At 47.0% G+C, this 19,290-nt stretch overlaps 3 protein-coding genes across 8 annotated transcripts; 1 reads left to right on the forward strand and 2 right to left on the reverse strand.

Moving 5' to 3' along the window:
* Positions 1-7: 7 nt before the first annotated feature.
* SCNM1 (sodium channel modifier 1) lies at positions 8-2,470 on the forward strand. The gene is made up of 7 exons (XM_059930933.1): positions 8-157; positions 403-473; positions 1,043-1,131; positions 1,232-1,329; positions 1,449-1,537; positions 1,972-2,166; positions 2,315-2,470. The coding sequence occupies exons 1-7, from the start codon at positions 107-109 to the stop codon at positions 2,412-2,414; spliced, it is 693 nt and encodes a 230-aa protein (XP_059786916.1). The 5' UTR covers positions 8-106; the 3' UTR covers positions 2,415-2,470.
* Positions 2,471-2,995: 525 nt separating this feature from the next.
* On the reverse strand, positions 2,996-7,705 carry TMOD4 (tropomodulin 4). Of its 5 annotated transcripts, XM_059930899.1 has the most exons (11): positions 7,504-7,705; positions 6,786-6,860; positions 6,337-6,501; positions 5,973-6,129; positions 5,543-5,659; positions 4,970-5,059; positions 4,657-4,787; positions 4,454-4,561; positions 3,914-4,057; positions 3,510-3,654; positions 2,996-3,103 (listed from the first exon to the last, which is right to left on the reverse strand). In XM_059930899.1, exons 3-11 carry the CDS (start codon positions 6,457-6,459, stop codon positions 3,081-3,083), a joined length of 1,038 nt encoding a protein of 345 aa, XP_059786882.1. In that variant the 5' UTR covers positions 6,460-6,501; positions 6,786-6,860; positions 7,504-7,705; the 3' UTR covers positions 2,996-3,080. The 5 variants fall into 5 exon arrangements, with proteins under 5 accessions (XP_059786882.1, XP_059786892.1, XP_059786872.1 ...); XM_059930909.1 differs by lacking the exon at positions 6,786-6,860; XM_059930889.1 differs by lacking the exons at positions 6,786-6,860; positions 7,504-7,705 and adding an exon at positions 7,343-7,495 and having other exon boundaries at positions 6,337-6,617.
* A 494-nt stretch (positions 7,706-8,199) lies between these two features.
* On the reverse strand, positions 8,200-18,898 carry VPS72 (vacuolar protein sorting 72 homolog). Of its 2 annotated transcripts, none has more exons than XM_059930855.1 (6): positions 18,687-18,897; positions 15,256-15,408; positions 14,966-15,080; positions 14,371-14,547; positions 9,290-9,434; positions 8,200-8,788 (listed from the first exon to the last, which is right to left on the reverse strand). In XM_059930855.1, exons 1-6 carry the CDS (start codon positions 18,801-18,803, stop codon positions 8,401-8,403), a joined length of 1,095 nt encoding a protein of 364 aa, XP_059786838.1. In that variant the 5' UTR covers positions 18,804-18,897; the 3' UTR covers positions 8,200-8,400. The 2 variants fall into 2 exon arrangements, with proteins under 2 accessions (XP_059786838.1, XP_059786847.1); XM_059930864.1 differs by having other exon boundaries at positions 8,597-8,768; positions 18,687-18,898.
* Between the last annotated feature and the right edge of the window lie 392 nt (positions 18,899-19,290).

A 19,290-nucleotide genomic window follows, 5' to 3' on the forward strand; every position in this document is an offset into this window, starting at 1 on the left:
AAAGAGACAGGAAGGAAGGAAGCAGTCCCACTCTCTCTACGGTGGCCTGAAAGGAGTGGCGAAGGCGGAGCCGTAGAATTGAACATTTCTGGGGCTCACAGTCGTGATGTCTTTCAAGAGGGAAGGGGATGATTGGAGTCAACTCAATGTGCTCAAAGTAAGCGCGAGAGAAGAGCGTCTGGAGCAGCTTCACCTGCCCACTGAAGGCTGTGAAGGAGCTGTTTTGTTGCTGTGACAACAACTGGTGGGGGGTGGTGCGGAGGGAGCCAGACCACTAGAGCTGCTGTTGACCCCTTCTTCGCCCCAGATCTCTGCTCTCCCCATGGTCTTTATTCCCTTTGAGTCCTCGTCCCTATCGTTTCACTTTTATCCCGTCCGGACTTCTTCCCCTATATCTTGCAGAAACGAAGAGTTGGGGATCTGCTGGCCAGTTATATCCCAGAGGATGAGGCGCTGATGCTACGGGATGGACGGTGAGGGCGAGGAGTGGATCAAGCCTAAGGGTTCTGCGGTTAGAGGCTCAATAAACTTTTTTTTTTTTTTTTTGGCTGCGTTGGGTCTTTGTTGCTGCCCACGGGCTTTCTCTAGTTGCGGCGAGCGGGGGCTACTCTTTGTTGTGGTGCGCGGGCTTCTCACTGTGGTGGCTTCTCTTGTTGCGGAGCACAGGCTCTAAGTGCGCGGGCTTCAGTAGTTGTGGCTCGCGGGCTCTAGAGCGCAGGCTCAGTAGTTGTGGCGCACAGGCTTAGTTGCTCTGTGGCATGTGGGATCTTCCTGGACCAGGGCTCGAACCCGTGTCCCCTGCATTGGCAGGTGGACTCTCAACCACTGTGCCACCAGGGATGCCCAACAAACTTTTGTTATTAAGGAGGAGAGCGGGAGTATCTAGGATTCTTTAGCTAGGAGTGAGCGACAGGGATGTGGTTGGTGGACATTGGGAGACTTGGGAGTTGGGCTTTGGAAAGGAGTGCTAGGACGGGGTGGGACCTATGGCCAAGACTCCACTACTCTGGGGCCAGTTATCTTCTTCTTTCCTCCTCCCCAGCTTTGCTTGTGCCATATGTCCCCATCGACCTGTACTGGACACTCTGGCCATGCTGACTGCCCACCGTGCAGGCAAGAAACATCTGTCCAGTAAGTTTGGGAGAAGACAGAGGATGGAGAATGAACCCTTAAAATCTCTTCAGACCACCCTTGGTGCTCTGCTTTTAATTCTCTTCCCCTTTCTCCTCAGGCCTGCAGCTTTTCTATGGCAAGAAGCAGCCGGGAAAGGGCATGGAGCAGAATCCAAGAGAGCAGAATGAACTGAGGAGGGAAGAGACCAAAGCGGAGGTAATCAGAGTGGGGAGGTTGTGTTCCAGGCAGGTCTGTGCTGCACACCTTAGGCTTGAAGGGCTTTGGCTTCTTTCTAGCTCTGAAGGCTCTGACTCTGTCTCCCATCTCCATGCCAGGCTCCTCTGTTAACCCAGACTCGACTTATCACCCAGAGTGCTCTGCACAGAGCTCCTCACTATAACAGTTGCTGCCGCCGGAAGTACAGGTGTGTGGGGTGGGAAAGCCAGAGACAGGGAGGGACAGGAGATAGATGGCTCTAAAGTGATCGTTTTCCTAATTGTAATCTGAGGAATACTAGTGTTCTGGAAGTGTTACCTTGTATTTCAGGCAGGAAAAAGAATCTTGTAATTAAAAAAAAAGTTTGGGAAGTGGTGCTTTGTAATCCTATTTGAAGAATAGTAATATTAGTGTATTTTAAGGGCTCTACAAAGTCTTAAGATTAAAAAAAAAAAAAAACCTTAAAAAAGTTAACTTAGCCTTTCCTAAATTCACTGGATCCCAAAATCCTTTTTATGCAGAACGCTTATTAATATTTTGAGGAACACAGTTTAGGAAGCACTGCTTTAAGGGGTTGGGAGTCACAGGAGATTTGGCCCTTTCCTTTACTGCTTTTACAGACTTTGATTCTTCTCTACACAGACCAGAAGCCCTTCGTCCCTCTGTCTCTCGTTCCCCTTTGCCACCCCCAGAGGTTGAACCCCAAAGTGGGAAGATCAGTAGAGAACCTGAGCCTGAGGCTGGCTCACAGACCAAGGAATCAGCAACTGTCTCATCTCCTGCACCTATGAGCCCCACAAGAAGACGGGCCCTGGATCATTACCTCACCCTTCGAAGGTGAGTATGCAGAATCACTTTCCTCAGATTTCCCCTTTTCTCTCTGACCCTCCTTTTTTCAAAGCTTCTCAAGTGTTTTTACTTATCCCCACTAATTTCTTAATAAACTTCCTTTCCTGACCAATTCTATTTTTTCTGATGTTTCCAGCTCTGGATGGATCCCAGATGGACGAGGTCGATGGGTAAAAGATGAAAATGTTGAGTTTGACTCTGATGAAGAGGAACCCCCTGATCTCCCCTTGGACTGACACCCTCTTTCCCCGTTCAGTTCACAAATAAACTAGAGCGGGTGCTGGGAGCCTAACTTTCCTTGAGTCTGGCTCCTTGTTTCAGGATTTCAGATCTGTACCTTCTCAGCCCAGCCAGTTCTTCTCTGCAATGTACACAGCTCCCCATACTTCTAACCCCTCCCCCACCTTCTACCAAAGTCATGCCAAGCGTCAGCTGCATGCAGCCCGGTGCCCTATTAATAAGTCTGTCAGAAGGAGGTTTTTGCCCTTCATGTTTTCTGCCTTCTTCTCCACCTCCATGCAAAGTCCTTTCCTCCTTCAAATAACATGGGGGTTGTGGGTAGGCGTTCGGGGGGAGGGGCCGGACATGTCAAGAAACAGGGCGAGGGCTGGCCACCCTGTGAAAGTAGAAGAGACTAAAGGCATTGGCAGGGTTATGGGGAACACCAAGGGAGGGAGCTCCCCCACCTCCTGCTGGTAACTTGAACCTCCCTGCCTGCTGATGCCCAGAGTATAAATAATCCCCTGATGAACTGGCAGTAACCCTTGGGGGTTAGCGCCAAGATTTCCACCCCAAAGCCCAAGGAAGGAGGCAGGCAGAGCGGACAGAAGGGCCTTTATTTACAAGATGAGGATTTAAGCTTTTAGGGCTCTGAGCTCTAGTTGGTAAAGGGAAGGGTAGTGTTATCTCTTCTTTTGCTGGCGACCTGTAAAGGAAGAAGAGTAAACACAAGTCATTATCCCATCTCTTGCTTCCTGCAAAGGTGCTCTTCTTCTTTCTAGTTCCTTGGCCAGACTCACAAAGAGGTAATGTCTTAGGCCACCAAACATGCCCTTCCCCCCTCACATTAACAAAATAAGAAACAACGCAGCAAATAAAAATATCATTCCCCCAAACAGGTATGTGTAGCTTCCCTCCGCCTCTCTCCTGGTATATTTGGGCAGAGGAGCTTTTCTGTCTACTTTCGGATCACCTATGGGGTTTGAGCTGCTCATGTGAGTCACTTTGGCAGCACCCCAGGCTGTTAGTCACTAAGTCAGCTTTCAGGAGCATCCACCAGCTTCTGCAGCTACGTGCCCTCTCCCCCACACACCACGTCTGCAGCTACTCACGCAGTTCATTGTTCCGGGTCATGGCCTGGGCTGCCCGAGTTCGTGGCCCCTGCTGTGTAAAGTGGTAGCCAAAGCGGACAATGGAGGGGCACTGTTCAAGCACGGTGGCCATCTCCATCTCCACTGCGTCGCCAGGCCACTGGCGCTGGGGGAAGGAGAGATGGAAACTGTCACCCACCCTGTCTGGGTTGTTCACAGTCCTAGACCACCGACCCTTTGGGAGGTCAAAGAGGCTTGTTTCTCCAGAGTGGGTGATGAGAGGCGCTGCCTTGGCTCCCCTCATAGGGACAAAGAAGAGGAGAGTTCAAACAAGATCAGATGAGATCCTGCCCCAGTGGCTGCCTCAGGGAGGAGGCTCAGTGAGTGTTAGCTGACTGCAAAGACCAGGAGAAGGGAATGCTGACCTGGTTGTCTACGCGGAGCTCGGTGAGTGTGGCATTCTCCCGAACTGCCTTCAGCACAGCCATGAGCCCTGTGCTGCTAATGAAGTTGGATTCAATGTTCAGGCTCTGGAGGCTACGATTCTCACGCAACATGTCAGCCACCGCCTGGGTAGTAGGAACTTGGGTTAGCATTAGGGGACAGTTTCACAGATGACTGAGGAGAGACAGAACAGGAGCAAGAGGGAAACACAGCTCTTGGGGAAGAGTCCTTGAGCTGTGGGTGGGGCTTGAGGGAGGCAGGTGTGGGAGTAGGTAGCAAGGAAAGCAGGGAGATTAAGTGTGCGGTGCAGTTGGCGTGGGTAGGAGGGTTGTGGCTCTTCAGGAAGATGAGCTGAGGATTTCAGAGCGGTGAGTCATAGGACTGAGGGTAGGAGTCTCCAGCAGGGCTCCCCTAAGAGAGCATGATGGGAATAGCACCCCCAGCACAACCCTTTATGTCAGCCCTGCCAGCGGGGCATGTCAGGGTGCAGGGAGAGGGCTAGGGATGTCAACTAGCCTTACATTGGCAATGGGGTCACCACTCCTTGTGGCCACCAGACTGAAGCTCCGGACATGGGTATTTGTCTTCATTGCTTCACACAGCTCAGTTAGCATGGGTATCGGGATGTCCTATCAAAGGGGAATAGGGGATGGTGGGCTAGGGGACTCACACATGTCAGCAGAGTTATCCCAGTGCTATTGCTTAGAGGATGGGGGTCAGATACCTGGATATTATTGAGGTTCACCTCCTCCAGCTCCTTGTCATTGCTTCGAACACTCTTCAGTATCTCCTCGATGTTTGTGGGATTTGGGGGCTCATCTGGCACTGGCTTATACTTGTCAGGCTGCACCACACCTGGTGGGTGAGGGCAGGAAGGAAACCCCAACATGTCCCCCACAATCTCCTCCCCATTGGTTCTCATGACTTATGCATCATGTCCTCTCCCTGATTCACCTGTTTCACCCTTTGCTACCTTTGCTCAGACTCTGGGACTGCCTGCCAAGAGCCCTGGGTGCCATGCTCCCAAACACACTCACTGCTAATGCCTTCAGTGTTGCAGATTTCTCCGCTGCAGATAGCATCATAGTATTGCTTGTTGCTCATCAGTGTGTACATGCCCAGAATGGCTGGAGAGAGTAGGCAGAGGGGAGACAGGGAATGAGAAAAATGGACTTGTTCCAGGGCCCCCACCGACCTCATTCTGAATCTGTTGCATTTTTGAAGCCTGAACTCTTCCACTCTCCCTTGGTCCTAGGGGTCCCTTCCATTAAACTGCGTAAGGCAGTGGTTTTTAAAACATTGAGACAGGGCTAAGGGAAGATCCCTAAGGAGACACTACAGGGTGAGGGAGTCTGTCAGACCCTCCTGTTTTCAGCCAGAATAGTTTTGCCTTATAATCCCTGTAAAATTGCCCTAGAGTTGTTAACTTATTAAATTTAAAGATGAGTGAATACATACATAAACAAGTAAGAAAAATTTAAAACCACTGCCTGAGGCTTTCTCAAAAACGTCCACATCCTGGTTCAGGGCCTTCCCTGCTAGCCCCATGCCATGGTTAGGAGCCCCTGCCCCAGATCTTCCCAACTCCTCAACTTCCCGCAGCTGCCCACCTGCTAGATCACACATCTCAGCATCTGTGGCATGGGCCAGTGCCTCCTCCAGCTCAGGCTCCAGAGTGATCTGCTCCTGGGCTGGAATTTCTCTCTTGGGCTGAATGTAGGGTTTCCCTGATGGGGAGATGAGGATGGTTCAGATACAGGTCATTTCTCCTAAGATCCTGGCCTCCAGATTCCTTTCCTTCTCCAGGAGGTGGAATGCTGGGTCACTAGGAGCCACTGTAAAGCCTGAGTCCTCTACAAGCTCAGGACTCCTGGGTCCCCTTGATCTCGTCTAAGAGCTGAAGAGTGCAAGCTGGCATGCAGGTGTAGGCAGCTGAGTCCCTGGGCAGCTAGGAGCTGGAAGGTGAGAGGGAAGCTGGAGGGGACATTTGAGAGACAACCATTTGGGTTCTGGGAGGCATGGATGTTAGTGTCTCCATACCCTTCTTCTCGCCTGTGTAGGGAACCAAGTCATCACGCTCTTTGACCTCTAGTGCCTGCTGTTCCAGGTACTGCAAAAGGGCCTCTCGGTCCAGCGGCCCCGTTGGGCTCTTCTTTGTCTGGTCACGTTGTCTTAGTCCAGCTGGCAGGAGCATGTTCTTAGGGATGAGTTTTGGGGAGCAAGTCAGACCTCCCCTCTGACCTGGGGCACCTCCAAGGCTCCCTAAAACATCTCCAGACACCATTCCCCTGACCCTCTTGGGACTCCAGGCCCTATAGATAGCCCTGGTCTCAGTCACGCAGGGCCCCACACCCTTCCCAAATGCGTAGGGACTGCCCCTGGTACACTGTGCTAGAGCCCCTACCTCGGGGTCCATCTCCTGTAGCTCGCAGTCCAGCTGCTCTAGCTCCTCGGGGCTCAAGGTCCTTAGGATCTCATCTTCATCTATGTCTCTGTATTTCTCCAGTTCCTTCTGATACGATGACATGACGGCCCCCACCCCCTCCCCACAGTGTGGCACTCACGGAGCCTGGGGTACATGGGGAAAGTGGTTGGACGATGGAAAGATGTACATGGACGCAGTAGGGACACAGAGAGACAGGTCAGTGGGGCAGAACAATAAACTGGTTGCCTTGGAGGACAGACCTAGTTGGGCATGGGAAGACGGGGGAAGGTTAGGTTGCTCGGCTAGGACCAGAGCCTCCTTCTGGCTCCCACAGCTTCCACCCACTCCGGACGGGGATACCAGACATCCAGGCTGAATTTGCCTTCCCCAGCGTATAAGAAACCCTGGCAGTACCTCTCCCCTATTACCTCGACTGTCCGTGCCTCTTGCCCTAGCACAGCTGCCGGGAGCCCTGCAAGCACAGCTGGCCCCAAGCCCAGCTCCTATTGAAAGGAAGGGGGGCAGGCAGAGAGCTTCAGGGAAATTCCTCCTCTCTTCCCCATAATCCAGTTTTTCCTAAACTGGTTTAAGAAAGCAAGGAGGATTGCAGGGGGGAAAAGACAGTGCTCTGACTCTACCCTCATGTCCTCTTTTATTGCGTTGGATCAAGATTTCACTGTTTGCTAAAATTCTAAATCCTAAGGCAAAGCAAGGGCTCAGAGGAGCTGGGGGACTTCCAGGTTGGGGGAAGGGTGGTACGGCCTTAGAAGCAGGTACTGAGTTCCCATAATTTGTCCCTGGCTTTGGACAGGAAGGTGACACCAGTCTAATGGGTGGGAAATGCCTTCTAAATGGGATAAAGTTTCTCTAAAAACAGTGAGAGGATTAAACTTGCATGATCTTTTACAATGTGAAAAATAAACACAAGCCACACATACACACCATGCTGAATATGAAAGATTCAGAGAATGTGTGAGATACTTACATTGACAACGTAACCTACAGTTACGGGAGAACACAAGACAGCGGCAGAAACATGCTGAGTGACAGAGGCACACACTCCATTTCATTCCCAGTAGGAGCCACTCTTCTCCTCCCATCTCCCACCAGGCTCTGACCCGTGAGGCCCCTGCCTTCCCCACCTACCAGTCCTGGTGGCCACCTCCGTTCTCACCTCCCCTTCTGTCGGTTGGTCTGTCTGTTCTACAGGAGCACTGTCCTGGCAGCAGGAGGAGCCCAGTGACGGGGGAGAGGGTGGGGGAACAGTGAGCTCAGCATTTTATTATTTTAGCTCTGGCCAGGTGGGGGTAGTGGGAGATCACATATACACAGCCCCCATACCCTGCCCAGCCCTGAGAGCCTCTAGTGGCCACTAAGAGCCATGGCACCTCCTCCCCTTCATACAAGCCCGAGTCCTAGAAACTGGAGTTCTATGAGAATCACACAGTTCCTACTTATTTGGTGCCTGCTATATTCAAAGCAGTGACTATACAGAGATATAAAGGTGAGGATAAGGATTTTGTTTTGGTGTCTAATTTTAAGGTGTTTATAAACTGTTAGAGGAATGAATATTTTACAATTCAAAAAGGGCAACTCTAGGAATTGCCTGGCAGTCCAACGGTTAGGACTCGGCGCTTTCACTGCTGAAGGCTTAGGGTCAATCCCTGGTCAGGGAACTAAGATCCCACAAGCCACGCAGCACGGCCAAAAAATAAAAATAACCCTTAAAAAAATAAATAAGTAAAAAGGGCAACTCATAACAAATGCTATTAAACAAATATAAAGGCCCATATATACTCATTCACAAATACTTTTTGCTTACAACCTAGATTAGACACCAGACAAAAGGGATCTTTCTATTTTATTAGATTAAAAAACACAAACAAAAGCAGTAGGAACTAGGGGAAAAGATAGGGAAAGAAATACAGAGAAGGGCTGGACAAAGACCAGCATGACAAAGGGGAGAAGCAGGCTTCTTAAGAGCCCTAACTTAAGAGCCCCAAGTTAGGACAGGAAAGAGGTTTCTAAGGACTAGACATCCCTTCATTTGATGACAATTTTCTGGCGCAAGGCTCGGGGCCCAGAGCCAGGGAGGGGCTCAGGAGGTGGTGGGCCAGGGCCCAGGGCTGAAGCAGTGGGCGGCAGTCCGTGGGCAGTGATGTACTTCTTGTAGGCCTCACGGATGATCTTGAAGGCTCGAGCAGTGGCGTAGGGTATGTCTGTAACAGGGTCCCGGTACAGGGCTGGGCGATGGGTCACTGGGCAGACCTCCCGAACAGGGACCTTTGGAGGCCGCCCTTGGGGAAACCATTCCTCAAACGTCGCATCATCACTAAAAGTGATGAAGGTACGTGAGCAGCGAGCAGGAGGGATGACGGGTCCAGTCCCAGCACGGGGTGTCAATGCAGAAGCTGTGGGAGCAGGATCAAGTCTGAGGGAAAAGACAGAGAAAAACACAAAGAGCCGAGGGACTTCCCTGGTGGTCCAGTGGTTAAGACTCCTCTCTCCCAATGCAGGGGGGCCTGGGTTCGATCCCCGGTCAGGGAACTAGATCCCGCATGCACACCGCAACTAAGACTGAGTGCAGCCAAATAAATAAATAATTTTAAAATTAAAAAAAGCTGAGGAGAGAAAACTGATAAAGAAAGAGATCAGACAGGTGAGGAAAGAGGAGGAGGCAGTGGGTGGCAACATTCTGAGAGAATCTATTAAGTGACAGAACAAAACAAAGCAGAGCCGGATGGAAAAACAGAAAAGGAGAAGAGAGAGGCTAAAAGAGAAATAGGAGATGACAGGAAGAGGAATCTGAAAGATACTCAGGTGTTAGAGAGCTGTGTGAGGAAAGCAAGTGAGATGGGGCTGAGGGAATACAAGCTGAATACAGAAGGGAGAAACCACACTCCTCTTCTCCCCTTGAGGTTCACTCACTCACCCTTCTACGTCGACATTCTCTTCTTTAGGGCCTGGCTCCCCAACTAGTGGCACTGTCACTGAATGGTAGGTGATTATGGGCCCAGGGCACTTCCGCTTCTTGTGGACCTGCTTCTTTTTGTCAGCCTCAAGCCGCTCATATGTCTCTTCAGGAAGGAATGAGGGGATGGTCAATTCCCGTCTTCCCAAACCCCAGTTCTGTCCTACAGTCTCTTATCTTCCTGGCTGTCTAGTCACTGCCTACCCAAGCCAATCAGGAAAGTCCTCTAAGGCCCTCAAGCATCCGCCATTTCATAAGCTTTCTGCTTGCCCCTCTTGACATCCTCTCTGCTCATCATTTCTTAGGTCCACTTGGTTCCTCACCCACTCAGAACTGTAGGACTTCAGAGTTGAAAGGGACCCTTTGATGAAGAGCCTACTCATTTCCCCAGATACCCCTCCGTTACTGCCCTGTCAACTTGCTCCCATCCAAGGCAGCACACTGCATCTTCAGGCATCTCTAATCATTAGAGTTCTTTCCCATTTTGAGCTGAAACATACTTCCTGTTGACACTGTTTTACCTTTTAAGGCCATAAGGGACACAAGTCTAACCTGTCTTCCACTTGACAGTCCTTTAAATAGTTGAAATTAGTGTCCACGAAGCAACAGACAAGGGATTAATCTCCAAAATATACAAACAGCTCATGCAGCTCAATATCAAAAAAACAAACACCCCAATCAAAAAATGGGTGGAAGACCTATATAGACATTTCTCCAAAGAAAACATACAGATGGCCGAGAGGCACATGAAAAGATGCTCAACATCACTAATTATTAGAGAAATGCAAATCAAAACTACAATGAGGTATCACCTCCCACCGGTCAGAATGGCCATTATCAAAAAATCTACAAACAATAAATGCTGGAGAGGGTGTGGAGAAAAGGGAACCCTCTTGCACTGTTGGTGGGAATGTAAATTGATACAGCCACTATGGAGAACAGCATGGAAGTTCCTTAAAAAATTAAAAATAGAATTATCATATGACCCAGCAATCCCACTACTGGGCATATACCCTGAGAAAACCATAATTCAAAAAGACACACGCATTCCAATGTTCACTGCAGCACTATTTACAATAACCAGGTCATGGAAGCAACCTAAGCGTCCATCAACAGATGAATGGATAAAGATGTGGTATATAAATGCACTGGAATATTACTCAGCCATAAAAAGGAACGAAATTGGGTCTTTTGTAGAGACGTGGATGGACCTAGAGACTGTCATACAGAGTGAAGTAAGTCAGAAAGAGAAAAACAAATACCGTATGTTAACACATATATGTGGAATCTAGAAAAATGGTACAGATGAACCTGTTTGCAAAGCAGAAATAGAGACACAGACGTAGAGAACAAATGTATGGACATCAAGGGGGGAAAGGGGGAGGTGGGATGAATTGGGAGATTGGGATTGACATATATACACTAATATGTATAAAATAGATAACTAAAGAGACCCTGCTGTATAGCATAGGGAACGCTACATAATGCTCTGTGGTGACCTAAATGGGAAGGAAATCCAAAAAAGAGGGGATATATGTATACATATAGCTGATTCACTTCTCTGTACAGCAGAAACTAACATTGTAAAGCAACTATACCCCAATTAAAAAAAAAAAAAGAAAGAAATTAGTGTCCGTCTCTCTCCAGGCTGATCACAACACCCCTTCCACTGAACCATTCCTCATACAACATGGTTCTGAGTCACTCCCTCCTTTGCCACCCCTGTGCCTAAAATACTCTTCTATTCCTGTACTTATCACAGTCTATGGCAGAGGCTGCAAGATGGCAGCCCCCTTACGTGTTCTGCTTGATTTGTATAGCGTTTTAAAGAAAATTTTGAATTAGTTGCTGACATTTAAAAGTCAGGAAATTACATTTAAATACAGAGATTTCTGGTCCCTTTTAAAAATAACAAGAAAATCTGGCAACCCTGTGTCTGTATTCTCACAGGGCAACGATTAGCTGAGCTGAGTAACTGCTCCTCCTTTCAGGCACTCCTCTCTAGTTCACCACAGTTGCCCTGGCTGGACCCGGTGACACTGCTCTATGGCAGTTCATTGTTGGTAGATATGTCTCTTCCTTAAGGGCAGTGACTGTGACTCATATTACTTATACATTATCACGGTCACACGGCATTCCACACGTTACAGGAATTCAATAAAGATTTGTTAATGTATAAACAGATCTAAATACTCCTGGTCCCTTTGTCCTCCTTAAACGTGGTACTGTGAACACAATCCTCTAGATAGAGTAAGAGCAGAAGAGTCCTCTGGACTACACACCTCCCGCCCCCCCCACACCCCCAGTGATTTAACCTCTTTTGTACTTGAATTCTGGTTGGTAATATTGCTTTCTTTCTCTTGAGCCAACCTTCCAACCCTTCTCTCGAACACTTCCCTGTACCCTCTGTAACTCCTGCTCTATAATCAGCCAACTCATCTATTTCCTCAATTTCCTCACTCAGCATGCCTTCCAAAACTTGCCTTACGGGAAACCTGTCATCCACGGAGGCCACCACTCTCCTCTGGTAGAGGCTGATTATTCTCCCACATCCTGGGCAGGATGTGCCTGTGTCCTACTGGGCCCCACACTTCAGGTCTCTTTGCTCCACACTCTAGATACTTCTGTTCTTCTAGTTCTTCAGTACTTCTAATACCTGAATATCTCTTCATTCTATCTATCACCCCTTCCAGCCTTCATTATCCTTGTTATTTATTTATTAATTTAAACCCTCTGTTTTATTTATTTTTTGGCCGCACAGCACAGCATGGGGGATCTTAGTTCCCCAACCAGGGATCGAACCCGTGCCCCCTGCAATGGAAGCGCGGAGTCTTAACCGCTGGACCGCCAGGGAAGTCCCTTGTTTTCCTTTTAAAATCGAGCTTAGGTTCCTCAATCTATCAGTCATTCTCTTGTCAGTCTAAACTCCCTCGCCCAGACCTGGATTGCTGAGTGCTACTGGAGAAAAGTTACACGATAGGTAGAGTGGAACCCCAGAAATTCATGGTCCCAAACTTCAACAGACCCGCCAACACCAGCAGATGATCCTATCTCCACAACTATTTCAAACAGTCTTCACTCTCAAGCTTCCAACTCTATTCCCAACACCTGAGAGATGACAGTGCCTAAAAGACATCAGATGAAAACTACTGCACTGTCCTGCTCTGGATTTACAACCCTACAACTATGAGCCACCCTTCCTTCCTTCCTCTTAATGGAGGCCAATTCTTCCACCCATGCCCTAGCTCCCACCCCGCCTCCCATTTCTCCAAAACCCTACACTACTAACAATCCTTTCTTTCTTTTCTGTCTTTAAATTCTTTCAGTTGCATCTCACCAAAAATACACACTCTCCAATCTTTGATGTTCCCTCTCCTACCCTTCATGGCCAAATTTTAGAAGTCTGGCTTCCCAACCAACTTCCAAATGGCTTGGTCCCCAAAAAGTGTTAAGGTCATCTCTGACCTCCATGTCACCAAAACCAATGGACACTTCTCAGTTTTCTTCACTGGTGTCTCAGCAGCTCTCAGCAACTACTCTCTTGTAACAGTCTCTTTCCTTAGTGCTCTTATGACAAACTCTCCTGGAGTTTCCCACTCTCTGGCCACTCCTCATATTCTTTTCCAAGCTCCTCCTCTTATAGGAGACCATTACATTTTAGTGTCTGCAGGACCTTCTTGAGCCTCTGTCTACTCTTCTCCCTCTATGCTTTCTCCCTGGGTAATCTCATCCACTCCCATGTCAATTACCATCCATATTCTAAAACTTCCGAATTTATATTTCTAGCCCAGATATCTTGTCCAAGCATCAGATTTGTGTGTTTAACTGACTTCTCAGCACTGCATGAATTGCCCATAGACACTTCAAATCCAACATGTTCAAAAATGAACTTATTATTTCTTCTCCTGCCAAACAAGCCCCTCCAGGATCTCCTATGTCAGTTACCGATATCAGAAGCCTGGGAATCACTCTCTTTACAGTGGCCTGAAACAATCAATGTAGTCAAAGGATACAGATTGTAATTACAGTGACAGCAAGTGACCATGTTATTTGTGATGGTTCTCATTTATATGTTTTAAGAGATAGCTACTGTTTTAAAGCACGGCATTGCCATTATACAGACAGAGATTATATTTCCCATTTTAAAGCTAATATATTAAAAAAAAAATGTCACGAGAATACATCCTGAAAATGTTGGAAATGAATTAAATCTTTTCTCAGTCATTGTGGTCTTCTGGAGTTAAGTTATCTAAATTTCAAAACTATCATTAAACTGAAATGAGTTGGGTCCAGATATTCTGGGTAAACAATCTTCTACTCCACAGTGAAATTGTATTTGGGTTATACACGTTCAATTATATGTGCTTAGTCAAAAAAGAGACAGATTCAGAGAGAGAGAAATAACAAATTAAATATTGTAGGAGATTTCACCTGTTGTTTCACTCAATGAAAGTATGCCCCAGAGTGAGCATGTGATGGGAGGTACGAAATCTGCTGTTCCCTCAATTTCTCACGTACCTCTCGTGATCTGAGAATCCTCACCATCCTTCAAAGAAATGTATGCTTTTGTACAATATGTTACCATACATGACTGTGTGCCCAATAGCACATAAACTGAAGAGACTTTAAAGAATTCTTACTTTATAGCAATGTATCCCATGAACTGACTGATTCTACTCAATTTCTAATTCTCACGATCATTAAAGTAGGCATCATCACCCCATTTTGTGAACAAGGAGAGAAAGATGCAAGTAGGTTGCAAGTAATTTGCCTGCAGTCTTACAGCAAATGAACAGCAGAACTAGGATCTGAACTGAGTTCTGTATGATTCTTATTTTAGACCAAAGTACTTCAATATAACTTGTTCTTCAGAGCCCTCATAACTGCTTACTTCCTTGCTCCTAATCACTTACTCTCCCCATTTCTTTCTTCTGATTCCCTTGTCCCAAATCTCCATCTTTCCAGTTCTTTGGGTCCTCCAGGTCTCAGTTTTTCTCATGCTCCTTAGCCCCTCTACCCACTGTTCTGAAAACCAGACTGACCCAGTGAACGTAAGTTGAGCTCCTCTGTGATCTTGGCCTCCCTGAGCAGCTCCTCCTGGGTCAGTGGCCGCTCACAGTGGGGCCCCTTTCGCCGCCGTGACTGGCCTTGCCTCTCTTGTACCCGAAGGAATGTTTGTCGTGTGTGCTCAGCTGTAGATTGCCGCATGGACTTCCGACCTGGGAAGAAAATAAGAGAGGGAGAAATCTTTGAATTCATGTCTACCTCCTCTGTATTTTTTTTTTTTAATTTTAAAACTTTTTGTTTGGAAATCATGCCAAACTTACAAAAAATTTGTAAGAATAGTACAAAGAACACCCATGTATCCTTTACCAGATCACCTGTTAATATTTTGCCCTATTTGCATTCTGTGTGTGTGTGTGTGTGTGTGTGTGTGTGTGTTTTCTGAATAATCTGTGAGTTAAGTTGCACACATCATGGCTCTCTTCCCCTAAATACTCGGTGTATATTTCCTAAGAATAAGAATTGTCCTTACATACCCATAGTACAGTTACCAACTTCAGTAAACTTAACACTAATACAATACTTTATCACCATATTTCAATTTTGTCAGTTGACCCAAACATCCCCACTCACTGTCAGAGCCATCATCCTGTAGTTCTAGTGGAAGCAATGCCTTCTCTTCTCGGGTCTTCTGAGAGCTACCAGCTGGGGTGCTGACCTTTCGAGGCCTCAAGCTCTTCAGGGGCTCCTGGGGACAGATTGGAATCAGACACCAGGGAAGAGAAGAAATAGAAGAAAGATGAAGATCTTAGGAAGAGAAAACCAGCACAGTAGAAAATGAGATTGGTGTGGGGACAACTGGGACCTGATGAAAGGGAGACTACAAATTAAGGAAGTCCAAGAAAACCAGGCCTCCCTTGCACCTTATATGCTTTGGTGACTACTCGGCGCTTCCTTCTCGGCTCTTCTGCTTCTCCATCACTGGATGGTTCATCCCCTTCGTCGATGTCAAAGTCAGAGTCCACCTCATCCTCTGTGTCTGACTGGTCCCCTTGATACTCATCATCTCCTGATTCCTGAGGACATAGGGAGATGAGGTTCTCACTGGCATCAGTTATTAATGTCCCTCCAGGAGGAACAGAATCCCTCTGCTTATTGATAATGGCTGCCCCACTCTCCTTCCCATCCCAACCTTTCATTTGCCTCAGGCAAGAAGCTTTCCTAGCTGATGGCTCCAGCACCACCCCTTCTAACATTAATTGATTGCCCTTCTCCTGTAGCACATTGTGTTAAGTGCTGGGGTACAAAAGCATATGGTTTGATCTCTACCTTCAGGGGTCTCACAGTCTAGTAGATGTCACAGCATAATTATAAAAGGAAGTTTTAATACAAGGCAACATATAAACTACCAAAGGCAATAAAATGTTACAGGTGTTCAGAGGAAGGTACACCTGCTATGAATAGGTGGCCTGGGAAGGTCTAAACTTTAGAGTTTATTCCTTTAGAACAAGGGCTGGCAAACTTTTTCTGTAAAGGGCCAGATTCAGCCAGCAGGTTGTAGTTTACTAAACCGTTTAGACTCTAAAGAATGAAGAGGACTTGAGCCATGGTTTAAAATACTGGTAGTATTTAGATAACCAAGAGGGAGAAGGAATCATGGGCAGATCAAGTGGCAGGAACAAAGATTCAGAAGCAAGAATGTGTATAACATGTTGATAGAATAAGCATTTAGACTTAAGTAAAGCAGAAGGTTTGTCTCTGGCAAGAAGTCTTCCTAGCTGACTGCTTTTGGCTCCAGTACAGCCTCCTTCCAACATTAACTGATTGCCCTATAGAGCTACAAGATTTGAAAAGAAAGTTGTATTCAATCTGTAGAAAAACTTAAGTGTCAGGCTAATAAACTTATGACTTTAACTTGCAGGCCAGTGATTCTCAATCCTCTCCCTCTCCTTACTTGTCCCAGCATTGATAATCACTGTTGAAGTAAACTAAAGTTACTGAGAAATATGTCTCATTCCTCAGGTGAGTTGGGACAGAAAAATAGTTGGGTACTACTACTATCTATAATGGGAAGCCACCGAAGATTTGGGGGGAGGGGAAAACTGTATACAAGGGGTGTTTCAGAAAGCTCTGGAGGTGGTCGGATGCGCTGGAGTAGAGAACATGGAGTAGAGCCAAGGCCTGAGGAGATACAAGCTAGGGCTAAAACGGCAGCCACACTGGAAAGGAAAGAGGAAAAAAAACCAGTTGGGGACAGGAGAGTTAATTGGGTGGGGCTGCACCTCAAACATGTGGCTTTCTCTTCAATCAATGATGAGATTAATGGGCTAATCTTGGTACACATGGTGCCAAAGTAAGCAAATAACACAGACAGTTGACACTCCAAGCCAGCCAGCGTTCAGTCTTGCACTGATGACCATCATTTCCTCCCAACTGATGTTTGTGAAAGACAACCTGGGAACACATTAATCCCCTCAGCCCTGACCTGGTATTAAGTCAAATCACCAGAGGGTAGTAGTTCAACTACACATTAGCTTAGTGCCCAATTGAAATGCTTTCACTAAGTTACGTATTTACTACCATTCCTTTGGCTTTTATCGAGGGTCATTAAGAGACATGACTAGATAAGAGTATATTTTTACATCATCTACCAAACCCCTGTTACTTTATATATAAGGATACAATTCTTCCTAGGTTTAATGCTGAATAAGTTTATCTCTCTTAAAGAACTTATATGCTTCTTTCTTACTAAAAAAAGAAATTCAGGATTTGGCTGCCAGGAGAGTCACAGCTAAATTTAATATCAACTGCTATTACCATTTTAGCAGAGGCTCCTGCTACAATTACTTCTGATCTGTCTCTATTTTTACTGTTCCTACTTTTTGTTTATATGGTAAGCCTCCTTAAATCCTTTTTGGAAGCACAAAGGGTACATATTAAATAACGACTCGTAAAATGACAGGAATAGGAAAATGGCTTTTGAAGGAGGGATGAGAAGATTCTATTTTAAACTAATTGGTCAGGGCTGTGTAAGTAATGATTCCTAATCAGTCACCAACTCCTGTGGATTCTATTTCCTTAATTTCTCTTGACCCCTCCTATCCATGTTTCTCCACTCCCACTGCCTCCTTCAAATAATTTTCCTCATTACAGAGTGATCTTTCTAAAGTACAAATCTGATCATGAAATAATCTTCTCAGTCCTTTGAACGAAGAGCAAAACTCCTTAACATGGCTCACAAGGCTGTACAGGATCTGGCCCATGCCTACTCCCTCTAACTTGTATTCTCCTTCATGGCCTGGAGAATGAGAATAGATGTGAGAGTTCCAGACAAGGATCTCAGTGCCTTTACATATTGTGCCCCACCCCCTCGCGGGACTAACCTTCCTCCTCTACCTGCTTCCAGTCCTACGGCTCTTCATCCACCCAAGACATACTTTTCATACTGTCCTCAGCTTAAACATCATGTCCCCCAGGGATGTCCATCCCAAACAACAACTCTGGCTCCCATGTGTTACCACAGCACCCTATGCTTAACACTTATTTTACTTCTTATCACACAATATTTTAACTGACTGTTAACTCAGCTAATTCCCCCACTGGAGTCTGGAATATGTAAAGATAAAGAGGTGTTTTTAATTCTCTCTGTTTCCATAGAGCCTGTCACGGTGATTGGCTTGCTCTAGGCGCTTAAAACATTGAAGAATGGATAGATTCAATCAATAAAAATTTAACAAGTGCCAACTCAATCCAGACACTGGACATATACTGTTGAACAAAACAGACCACCTCTGACCTTACAGAGCTTACAATCTAATGGTAAAGTATAAGCAAATAAGCAAACCAAATCTAATTACAAATTGAAATATGTTTTACGAAGGAAATATACGGGGACACTTTTTTGGACAGCCAAGGAACGGTTATCTAAGACATCTATACAACGAGATTTGAAAGCTGAAAAAGGAGTAGGCTAAGTCCCTCTAATTTTTTTTTGAGAGGTTCCTTTCTATACTTCACGTTAATAACCAGGCAGTGGGCCAACGAGTATATACCGCGTGACTACGATGTGCCTGGCGTATGCTAGACACGTCAAAAGTGCACTGAGTGACACAACTGGGGAAATACAGAGTAGGTTTCAGCCACACTCTCGGGTCCTCTGGACAGCTTCACCATTCCTGACCCCTCCAAACCCATCCAGGGCTCCCCTTCTAGGACTCCAGTTTATCCCCCCATCTCGAGGATCAGCTACCAGGGCTCCTCTCTCTTCCCCGCTCCCTTCTTTGTCCGAGGTTTCTCCCTTCGTCAGGACTCCTTTTACCTTTCTTCCCTCCCTCTTCCTGGGCCCGGCTCTTACCTCTGTGAAACCCCCATAAGTCGTCTGGTAGAACTCATCTTCCTCCTCTGCCTCCAGGAGCCCAGAAAGCCGGTTCCCCGCGGTCTTCCGGGGGGCCCGACCCCCAGCCAAGCTCATATGGCCTACACGAACTGCGTCGCCACCAGCAGCCCCTCACCCAGCACCGTTCTCTGGGCTCGGGGCTCGACACCACTACCTGCGGGCGGGCGGCGGAAGCCGGTCGCCTACAGGCAGAAGTAGCAGAGCGTCGACAGGCTCCTAGTCCCATCCCCTAGGCCTTCTCAAAGCTTCAGCCCCGCCCACTCCTGCGTAGAGACCACCCCAAGCTCCTCGCCCCAGTTCGCGCGCCCATCTGGGCTGTGGAATGACTCCACTCGGTGACACCAGGAGCCCCACTACCCCAAGCACAGAATTTGGGAGTGTAGAAATTTTCATTTAGAAGAGGTCAGTCTCCCTCTGCTCCAGTACGTTTTCCACTCTGCTGTCAGTAGAAACCTTTCTAAAAACCCAGATTTTGTCACTCTTCTGCTCAAAACTCTTTAATGGCTCCCCGTCAACTACAGGATAAAGTCCAAAATCCTTGTGGCAGAATAGTAGTGTGGTT

Source organism: Balaenoptera ricei, chromosome 1 (genome assembly GCF_028023285.1).
Source record: "Balaenoptera ricei isolate mBalRic1 chromosome 1, mBalRic1.hap2, whole genome shotgun sequence".
Taxonomy (NCBI): Eukaryota; Metazoa; Chordata; class Mammalia; order Artiodactyla; family Balaenopteridae; genus Balaenoptera; species Balaenoptera ricei.